Here is an 11,309-nt window from a genome sequence, read left to right on the forward strand (position 1 = left end):
TTATTTTTATTTTTATTCTTACTAAGACTTTTGTATATAAAGTTATTAATAAATTTTATTTTTTAAATTAAAATTAAATAATAAAAAATAAATTATTTTATTAAAATGAAATCTTAGTAGTATAATTTTGAGCTTGAAATAAAGCCAAGCCTATAGGTAATGAAGTAGCTAGTTTCAATTATTTCTATGAATGTAATTACGTCATCACCTTGTCCTTGCACATATATATAAAGAGAGTGAGACTTTGATGGTAGCTAAAAGCTTCTTTGTCAATGCATGTGTTTTTCATTCCAGCAAGAAAGAGAGCTCATCAGAAACCATGGCTACTTTCTCTGTGTTTTCTTCCTCATTCATCCATCCTCAACTATGGAACATCGTCTCCAAGATGTCTCTCTTTGACACCTTCTTCTTCTATGTCAGTATCTCTCTTTCTCTCTCTTCTCTCTTCTTTTTTTTTTCTCATGATTTAGAATATTTTTTTCTTTTTTTCTTCAAGTAAAAATATTTTTTTATTTATAGGTTGTACATTTTGTGGACAAGCTAGGAGTATGGCAAAGGTTGCCGGTGATCTTAGGAATCATTTTCTTAGCGATGAGAAGACATCTACACCAACGCTATAATCTATTACATGTCGGAGGAATCAATGGTCATAAATATGACACCAAGCAGTTTTCTTATCGAACGGCTGATGGGAAATGCAACCATCCCAACGATGATACAATTGGCAGTCAAGGAACTTTTTTTGGCCGGAATATGCCTCCATCTTCTTCTCCTTATGGGGTAATTTTAAAAACACTCCTTTTTTATTTTATTTAATTTAATTTTGAATTTTTAAATCCTTTATTTCTTTTTTTTTTTATAAACATATTTAGTTCTTTACAATCAAAACTTATATGTTTCATTATAAACTCAATTTATACTAACAATAAAATTATAGTGCTAAATTTATAGTTTTTTTTATTAAATTAAAAAAAAATCAAGGAGTTCGTTTTATTGTTTTATTGATTTTTCCCAAAAATAAAGAATTGAAATTTCTTAATTTTCTTATATTAATATTAGCTTCAATTGAAATATTTAAAATAAATTTAGACAAAAGATTAGCGGTTCACATCAAAATTAAAAATCAATGAAATGAGATAGAGAAAAATTATTAATTTTTTAAAATTTAAATTTAATAAAAATATAACTATTTATCTCTTAAAATCTATAAAATATAATTATTAAATTCTTTAACTTTATAAGATGTAATTATTTATTGAATTTTACGTTGATTTGGGATAAAGATAATGTCTTTTATAAAGATTTTATACACAGCAGAGTCTTATACACTCTCCTCTTTGATCTAACTTTTTGGGTAAATTAGATTTAATTCAAATTTTAATATAGTATCAGAATTTTTCATTGATATTGAGTCTCTCATAAATATATCTCGAGAGTAAAAGCAGTTTCCACATTAATTTAAATTTTATACACTTTTCGCTTTTAAGTTAATTTTTTTTAAGTAAGTTAAATTTAATTTAAATTTAATACTATTTAATATTTTTAAATTCAGAGTGTGTGTAATTTATATTGGTACATAAAAATTAAATAATTATATTTTTTAAAAATTAAATATAAAAAATTAATAATAAAAAAATCAGGATTTTAACTGAATTTTCATGTAAACTTGAAGAACTAAATAATTATATTTAAGTGATAGAGACTGATGATATTTTGTAAGAAGAGTGAATGATGGCCATAAATGTTCTTTCAGCTTTGGAATGCAATTATTGAGATGAACGTACAGGTGTATTGTCAGCTTTAATTTAGGGAAACATGCTTGGCTTTTTGTATATGTATACACATACATCAGCATATACTATTTGCTCTTTTGTGTATTAAAAACTAATTAATTAGTTCGTAAAATTTAAAAATATATTAAAATATTTTTAAAATTTTTAAAAAATCTATCAAAAAGTCACTGCTGTTCAATTAAAATATTATTACTGTTACTTCTAATACTAAAATAAGAGAATTTTTTGTTTTAAAATTACTATTATATATAAATATTTTTAAAAAGAAAAATTAAAGATATTTTAATTTTTTTTATTTCTAACAGTTAAAATTAATGAATAAATACTTTAATAGACTTTTTTATTATATTTTTCAACACTAAGAAATCAACTAATTAGTAATTTTTTTATACAATTGTTTTATTTTTACCATTTTTTATATAACTTTGCTTTTATTTGTTAAATTTTTTAGAAATTTTCATATTATTAGAAGAACCCATAATTTAATATGAGTTTTTTTTTAGAAAAAATGGCTTCATTATAAGAAAAAGTCAAAACATGATTTAATATGATTTAAAAAAAAAAGATTTGCCTTTTAGCCCTTTATTTATTTTATAGAAAATATTTTTTACAATTTTTTTATACATTTAATGTGTTTAAGAAAATTTATCAATAAAATATATTTTAAATTAAAAAGAAAAATAAAACATATTAAGAATCTTGTACTTACACCCTTACCAAAATTTGGTTAATTGAATAAAATTATGATTAATCAATTAAAATTAATTAAAATATGTATATTGACAATTTTTGTAAATAGTTATAAAAATTATGTAATATGGTAAATTTATGATTAGGGGTGATCATTCGGTCAGTTTGGTTCAAAATTAAACCGAATCGAATAAATTGAAAATTAAAATTTTAATATTTATAAAAATCAAACCAAATTGATTTTGGTGAGAATTCGAATCGAATCGAACTGGTCCGATTCAATTCAATTCGATTCAGTTTGATCGGTTTCGATTTTTAATAATTTTTTTATTTTTTACACTTTATTTTTAATATTTTAAATTTTAATTAAAATATTTTAATCTTAATATAATTTAATTTTTCTATATTATTGAAAATAACATATCATTATCACTAATCGATTCGGTTCAATTTTTTTAATTTTTTTCTGATCAAAACCGAATTAAACTGAAATAACCGAAATTTTTAAAATTAAAAACCGAATCAAATTTTGAAATTAATTCAATTCGATCAGTGTTTTCAATTTGAACCGAATACTGCGCATCCCTATTTATGACAGTAATATATAAATTGATCCATATTTTTACTATAAATTGTAATATAAAATATAAAAAAAATGTAGTTTCTTCTTAAAAAAAATTATTTATTTTTTTAATTAATATCCATAAATTTTATTATATATTATTTATATTGTTGTAGTAGATTTTATAATTTGAATGTTATAATATTCAAAGTGGTGATGAAGTGCAGTTGTTAGAGCCTCATCCAACAATTGTAGCCAACAAGCTATTGGGAAGAAAGAAGTTGATAGAGAGTGGGAAGCAATTCAACATGATAGCCTGCTCATGGATCCAATTCATGATTCATGACTGGATTGATCATATGGAGGATACCCAACAGGTTTTCTTTATATTTTTATTTCTTTTTTTTTCACTTTTAATAATAATTTTTAGGTAATTGGATATTATTAAAACTAAAGTTTCATAATTGTTTAAACAGGTGGAAATTAGAGCATTTGTGGAAATTGCAAATGGGTGTCCATTGAAGTCCTTCAAATTCTACAAAACAAAGAAAGTTGCCACCCATTCATCTCTTGTAAAGGATGGATGTCTCAATACAAGAACTCCTTGGTGGTATGTCCCTTCAAATTTATTTATATTTAAATCTGATTCACAATATTATTTTTAATTACCGTCTCAAATCCGATTAAAATTTATTATATACTATATATTTCATTTCAAGCATGATTATTACTATTTAAATGATATTCGAATCGTTCAATTTCTTTTACTTTTAATTAGCTATATAAATTAATTTGTATTTTAGAATTTTAATAGTCGTATTATTTTATTTTTAAATTAAAAATATATAAAAAAGTCATAAACCCTAATTCATAGTAGTAGTAGAGAGTTAGGTGGGATTAAATAGCTGAAAATACAATAGGGGTGAGCATTCGATCAGTTCGGTTTAAAATCGAATCAAATAAACCAAAAATTAAAATTTTGATATTTATACAAATTAAATCGAACCGGTCTGATCCAGTTTGATTCAGTTCGATTTGATCAGTTTAAATTTTAATAAATTTTTTATTTTTACCCTTTATTTTTAGTATTTTAAAATTTAATTAAAATATTTTAACTTTAGTATGATCTAATCTCTCTATATTATTGAAAATAATATACTATTATCACTAATCGATTCGATTCGATTTTTTCAATTTTTTTCTGATCAAAACTGAATCAAACTGAAATAATCGAAATTTTTAAAATTAAGAACCAAACAGAACCGAAATGTATAAAAAACCAAATTAAAATTTTAAATTAATTTGATTCGATCGATTTTTTCAATTTAAACCAAATAATGCTCGCTCTTAATAATGTATTGGTATACTTTGTACTTTTTAAATAAGTTCTTTTTAAAAAAAAAATAAATTGGCGTCTTGTGATGGAGTAGGGATGGAAGTGTAGTATATGGAAACAATGAGGATGGAATGAGAAGAGTGAGAACATTCAAAGATGGGAAGTTAAAGATTGGAGGAGATGGGCTTCTTGAACATGATGAGAAAGGGATTCCAATCTCAGGTGATGTTAGGAATTGCTGGGCTGGCTTCTCCCTATTACAAGCCTTATTTGTCAAAGAACACAATGCTGTTTGTGATATGCTTAAAGTAAGTAAAATCTTTCTAAAAAATCTATTTCCTTTTCCCATTCATGGATGAATCCGTAATGTGTTCATTATAAAAATTTTAGACATTCTTTCCTTTGAATTAATTTCTGAAATAAGATGAGATAGGCCTGAATCAATTTTAACATAGTATCAGAGTTTTATGCGAATGCTTGATTCATTAATAAATCTATTAGCTGATTTATCAGTTGAATTTCCTTAGGAAAATTATCCTGAGTTGGATGATGAGGAACTGTATCGGCATGCAAGATTGGTGACTTCAGCTGTAATTGCTAAAATTCACACGATTGATTGGACTGTACAACTCTTAAAAACTGATACTCTTCTTGCAGGCATGAGGATCAATTGGTAAGAATCCCAAACAAGCTCTCTTTGAATGAAGATTTTAAGCTAAAAACAGAGAGCTAATATTAATCCTCCATTCCAAGTTGAATGAAGATTAAAGCTAAAAACATGTTGAAAATTTGACACAGGTATGGATTTCTGGGGAAGAAGGTTAAGGATTTGTTTGGACACATTGGAGGACCTTTATTTAGTGGATTGGTTGGTCTTAAAAGGCCAAGAGATCATGGAGTTCCCTATTCACTCACTGAAGAGTTTTCAAGTGTCTATAGAATGCATTCTCTTTTACCTGATAATCTCATTATACGAGACATCACTTCTACTTCTTCACAATTTCAATGCCCTCCAATCTTAGAAGAGTCAGTACTCTCATCTCTCTCTCTCTCTCTTGACTGTTGAAAGCTTATTTGAGAAATATATAAAAATATTTTTTTTTCACTTTCTCTAGAGTGCCTATGAGGGAAATGGTAGGAAAGGAAGGAGAGAAAAGATTAGCAAAAATTGGCATGGAGAAAATGTTAATTTCAATGGGACATCAAGCAAGTGGAGCTGTCACATTATGGAACTATCCTTCATGGATGAGGAATCTTATTGCTCATGATATCAATGGAGAAGATAGACCAGATCCTGTTGATATGGCTGCTCTCGAAAGTAAGTCTCTTTATTTATTTATATTAATATTCTCATAATCCAAGCATAACCATGCAAGGGTTTCTTGGGTGAATAGTCTACAGAGATAGAGAGAGAGGAGTTGCTCGGTATAATGAATTCAGAAGGAATTTATTGATGATTCCAATTAGCAAGTGGAAGGATTTGACAGATGATGAAGAAGTTATAGAAGCTCTTCAACAAGTGTATGGAAATGATGTTGAGAAGCTGGATTTGCTTGTTGGCCTCCATGCTGAAAGGAAAATTAAAGGCTTTGCCATTAGTGATACTGCGTTTTTCATCTTCTTACTTATTGCATCAAGGTAAACTACAAAAAAAAAAAAAAAAAAAAAAAGTAATTTATCTAATTTGATTACTCTCTATTTAGCTTATTGAGCATGCTCTTAATCTTTTTTCTCTTCTTTTTTTTAGGAGATTAGAGGCAGATCGTTTCTTCACTACAAATTTCAATTCCAAGACTTATACGAAAAAAGGATTAGATTGGGTTAATAATACAGAGTCAATGAAAGATGTGATAGATCGGCATTTCCCTGAAATGACAAAGAAATGGATGAGATGTTCAAGTGCATTCTCTGTTTGGGATTCTGAATCAGATGAAATCAATCACATACCTTTGTATTTGAGACCTGCTAAATGAAATGTTTTATAGCTTAAACATCTGTAGAATGTTAATTTCTTATGTATAATAATAGTTTTTCTTTCTCTTTTAAAAAAAATTAATGTTAATACGAGCAGTAAATATGTTGATTTATATTGAAGCTAATCACATTGTCATCGACTTGAATCGTAATTAAATTGATATTTGATAGTTTTAGATCTAGTATATTATCTCAAAGTAGTTAATTTTTCTGAGATCAGTTGTTTATATTAATTTTTAGTAAATATTTTTTAAAGGTGAATTAATTTCAAAAAATTAATTTTTTTATTTTAAAATTTAACCAAAATCTCTTATTTTTTTTTAATATAAAGGAGGTTATTATAAATAAAAAATAAAAGACTATTTAAAGTTAAACTGAAATTACCCATCAAATTCAACACATGAAATATTACAATCAACAACCGAAAAAGTTGGAGGATATCTATTTAAAGTACTTTAAATGTATTATGTTTCTTACAGCAAGATTGGTTAATCTATTAGCCACTTTATTTGCTTCACGATAATAATGTTCCATTTCAATCTGAGGTCGAAAAACCATCTCATAACAATAGGAGATTAAACTTAAAAAAAGTATCTTGATCCATAGGAATAACAACTCCAGAATTGTTGTTGAATCAATCTCAATCTACACTGACCGACTAGCATGCGTGCGTTTAAGCCATACGTCACTCACATAATAAAATAGTCAATTTAGCTTGCACTTTATTCTTTAATCAAATCATTTTTATTTAATACGAGAGGATAATGATGAGGTAAAATCGTCTCACACTTGACTTTTCTTTTATTTATTTTTCATTGTATTTTAAGAATATATTTCTTTATTTTTTAAATCTTATCACATTGTAGAGGTAGAGATGTAAAAGGCAAAATTTTTATAAATCAAAATTTACTATTTAATTGTTAAAATACATCATTTTATCGGTATGATATTACCCTAAAATATCTTAATTTTAAAAAAAATTCCCAAATTCGGTGTAAGGATTTTTTTCTTTTTTTTTTTTTTATCTTGATTGGCCAACAGCCTTGTTTTCTCACTTTTAGCATTGCAAATCTCCCTTTAAGATTCAATTCTTGAGGCCCTACCGTTTCTCTATTCATTGAATATTATTTTTTAATTGGCCTTCAAGTTCAGTTTTTTTTTTTTTTTTTTTTTTCTGTTTAACAATGGAGTTAATGATGATGAAGTGCCTAAATACTGAGTTTTATAGCCTAAGGAAATAATTTAAACTCGGTCTTGAAATTTATAAATTTGGTTGGTTAATTTTAACATAACTTCTTATTTTAAATTTTAAAAAAAAATCAAATTTTGGGTCTCATGAATTAAAAAATTATTTTTTTAAAAATTTTATTAGCATGCCTAGTCAACATGCTTCATCTATTAATATGAGTCACTTCAGCTACTAAGCAATCCTGGTTAAATTTGATATCTCAATTTGTGAATTAAATTTGATATGGATCCATTTAAAGCACCTCCTGATGAGTTTCAAGTTTATTTCTATTAAAAGTCTTGGACACTTGTTGAACCTCTACAGGTAAGAACGGTTTTGGATTTTTTGCACCATGATATTCTGGATGACGAATTGAGAGAGATTCTCATTACTCTCATTCTCAAAGTTGATGTTCCTGAGTCGTTTACTCAGTTCCAGCTAATAAGCCTATGTAATGTCAGTTATAAAGGTATAACAAAAGTCTTGTCTAACAGGATGCAAATGATATTACTTTATCTGGTCTTGACAAATCAGAGTAGTTTTATTATAGGGATCCAACTTCATGATAATTGTAATACCCGGCTAGACTCCGGTATCGGAATTCCTACCGTCCGGTGGAATCTCGGATGTCGGAGATCTCTAGAAGGGTAGAATCATGTTTTTGTAAAATGTTTTCATGTTTTTAATGGTTTTAAGCATGAAATTAAATGAGTTTTTGCATGAAAATAGCATTGGAGGAAAACCCAGGTTCGGCCGCCGAAAGCCAAGTTCGGCCGCCGAACATGCATGCGTTTTGGAGGCACGTTAGGCCCCCGAAAAGCATGAGTGAGGGAAGTTCAGGTTCGGCCGCCGAAAGTCAAGTTCGGCCGCCGAACATTGCATGGATGCGGAGGCACATTCGGCCCCCGAACGTGGCCTGGCCAGCCACCTATAAAAGGGGCACTTAGCCGAAATGGGCGAGCTTTCTCCCATTTTCGGCCACAGCAAGCTTCCGACCTTCCCTTTGCAACTCTTGTGTTCTTCTTCCAAATCTCTTCCATTTTTCTTGAGTTTTAAACTCACATTGCAAGTTTTGAGCATTTAAACCAAGTTTGGAGCTTTGGGAACTCAGGAGCCCATTTTTTTTGTGGATCTCCAAGTTTAGGTCGTCTCCCTCTCGATCTTCAAGAGGTAAGAGCCGATCTTAAGCTCCTTATGTGTTTTAAGCAAGTTTTATACAAGATTTATGGGTAGAAATGCATGTTAGGTTATATGTTGAGTTTATGGGTTATATTGATGTTTTGAACAATGTGTGTGGATTTTGTGTGTTTGAAGTGTTGCAGATGGGGTATATGCATGTTTGAGGCCCCTAGGAACTTGTATGCATGCTTTGGTTGAAAAATATGCATGTTTGGAAGGTTTGGAGACGAAATGTGCAAAGAGAGCCAAGTTTCTACCCTTTGGCAGAAACCAGGTTCGGCAGCCGAAGGTACTTTCGGCCGCCGAACATGGCTGGGGAGGCAGGCCTTTCGGCTGCCGAAGTTGCCCCCGAAGAGAGACTTTCGTCTCTGTCTGGCACTTTCGGCCGCCGAAGGTGCCGCCGAACCTACCTGAGTTTCGTCTCTGTCTGGGACTTTCGGCCGCCGAAGGTGCCGCCGAAAGTGCCCTGTTCAGCCATTTCATGCATATTTTCATGTGATGTTTTCATGATATTTTAGGGGGGTTTTGGGGGATATATTAGAGTTATGTTTATGTATGTTTGGTCCCTCATTGGAGTCCACCTGTGTAGGTTCGGACCCGAGGAACCAAGGACCCCAGCAGTGAGCCAGCTGCTACAGAGTTTGTCAGAGTCAGCCAGAGGTGAGTGGAACTAAACTTAACCTTTTAAATTAAGAAATGAAATGCTTTTATCATGCTTCATGCATCATGATCATATTATAGGTTGTTTGCATTAGAATTCACGACTATGCCGCATTGTATTGTTGTGATAGATGACAGTGGATGGACATTAGGATGATTCATTAGCCTTCTGAATACGAAGTCCTGTGGTGCCCATAATAGGGCCGGGCAATACGAAGTCCTGTGGTGCCCATAATAGGGCCGGGCAATAACTCCGAGTACGAAGTCCTGTGGTGCCCATAATAGGGCCGGGCAATACGAAGTCCTGTGGTGCCCATAATAGGGCCGGGCATGGAGCTGAGGGATTTTTGAATCAGTCCATCCGTGGTGTGATTTGTTTGTGCAGTGACGCATTTCATGATAGCATGTTTTAAATATTCTTTTTATAGTTCTACTCACTGGGCATCTAGCTCACCCCTCTCCCCTAACCCCCAGGTTTGCAGGTACGGGATAGATAGAGAAGGCAAGAAGAGAGAAAGTCATATGCATGTAATAGTTAGATTGTGGACATGACAATTGTATTATGATGAAATGTAAAAATATTCAGTATGTTATGTAATGAGGTTATTGAGGATAGAGTTGTGCTTGACCATAGTATATTGTTAATCCCTTTTGTATGTACATGATCTTATGTTATGATGTTTATGCAAACTAACTCAACACAGGTTATTTTGCCTTTAAGGCTTGATGAGATCCCACAGAGGGACTATGTTATGTATATGTTCAGAGTATGCACAGGTTGAGTTAGTTGGTGACAGTATGTATGAAGAAAAAGTTTTAAATTTTTATGCATGTTGATGATCATGTATGGGATTATACAGGTTTACAGGTTATATGTCAGGCTTGCTACGGGTCTCGGCGGCCTTAAGTCGACCCGGATCCTAGCGCCGGTAGCGGTCCGAATTTCGGGTCGTTACAGAGTGGTATCAGAGCCCTAGGTTCATATGGTCGGACCTAGAGTGTCGGGCTCATAAAGGTTATAGAAGGTCAAGCACAATAGGAAGATCATGTCCACTAGGATAGGATGTGGAGTCCTGTCTTGCATGATGATGTGAAATGCCATGATTATATGCATGTGCATTAATGATATGCTATGATATGTGATGTATGTGATGAGGGCACACATGCTAATATTTGCTTGTTATGAGCTATTTTTCAGAGAATAGGATGAGAGGAACTCGTCGATCTGCGCGATTGACTGGAGTGCCACCTGAGGATGAGGGCACGAGCGCCCGTCCTCCTACATTGCCTAGGGCAATGTCTTGTAGAGCCAACAGAGAGAGAGTGTCAAGGGACCCTAGAAGGTCTTTTGATGCTAGCAGAAGGGGGACAGATAGAGGAGGAAGTTCTTCAGATGTGAGGGAGGTTATGGAAGAGGATCAGAGGAGGGATGGGAACCTGGATGTGAGCATGCAGGAAGAAGGGACAGGGGAGTCTCAGGGAGGCGTTCAGGCCTCGGGGTATGGTTTTCCACCCCATTATCCACCCTTTCCACAGGGTTCAGGGTATCCGATGGGAGGCACATCGGATTACTCCAGCTTTAACCCCTACCCTACCTACATGCCTTATCCACCTTTCTATCCACCCTATACACAGTACCCAGCTTATCCACCCTCACCCTTCTATCCAAACCCGGCAAACCCCACCTCGGGGAATGCTGCACCTCCACCTCCACCACCTACAGAACCAGCAGCCCCAGTTACTCAACCTCCTAGACCTAGCTCAGTCGATGGGAGCAAGGTAAAGATGACAGACTACCTCAAGCTGGATGCTCCCAAATACAAGTCAGGGGATGACCCCTTTGAGTATCTGAGAGTAGTGAAGACAATAACTGATGAGCTAGGGGCA

At 31.8% G+C, this 11,309-nt stretch overlaps 1 protein-coding gene across 1 annotated transcript; it reads left to right on the plus strand.

The window, feature by feature from the left end:
• The first annotated feature begins 247 nt into the window (after positions 1-247).
• LOC110630830 (alpha-dioxygenase 2) lies at positions 248-6,480 on the plus strand. Its single transcript, XM_021778430.2, has 10 exons — positions 248-415; positions 520-780; positions 3,273-3,422; positions 3,522-3,655; positions 4,476-4,689; positions 4,909-5,054; positions 5,180-5,407; positions 5,497-5,699; positions 5,776-6,019; positions 6,129-6,480. The coding sequence occupies exons 1-10, from the start codon at positions 248-250 to the stop codon at positions 6,352-6,354; spliced, it is 1,974 nt and encodes a 657-aa protein (XP_021634122.1). The 3' UTR covers positions 6,355-6,480.
• The last annotated feature ends 4,829 nt before the right edge of the window (positions 6,481-11,309 follow it).

Source organism: Manihot esculenta, chromosome 14 (assembly GCF_001659605.2).
Source record: "Manihot esculenta cultivar AM560-2 chromosome 14, M.esculenta_v8, whole genome shotgun sequence".
Classification (NCBI taxonomy): domain Eukaryota; kingdom Viridiplantae; phylum Streptophyta; class Magnoliopsida; order Malpighiales; family Euphorbiaceae; genus Manihot; species Manihot esculenta.

Bases quoted from the DNA above. Each gene is read 5' to 3' on its own strand.
- LOC110630830 (XM_021778430.2), top strand. From the start codon at position 248: ATGGTAGCTAAAAGCTTCTTTGTCAATGCATGTGTTTTTCATTCCAGC. The intron at 781-3,272 runs GTAATTTTAAAA...GATGAAGTGCAG, and splicing joins CATCTTCTTCTCCTTATGGG to TTGTTAGAGCCTCATCCAAC. The intron at 6,020-6,128 runs GTAAACTACAAA...TCTTTTTTTTAG, and splicing joins TTCTTACTTATTGCATCAAG to GAGATTAGAGGCAGATCGTT.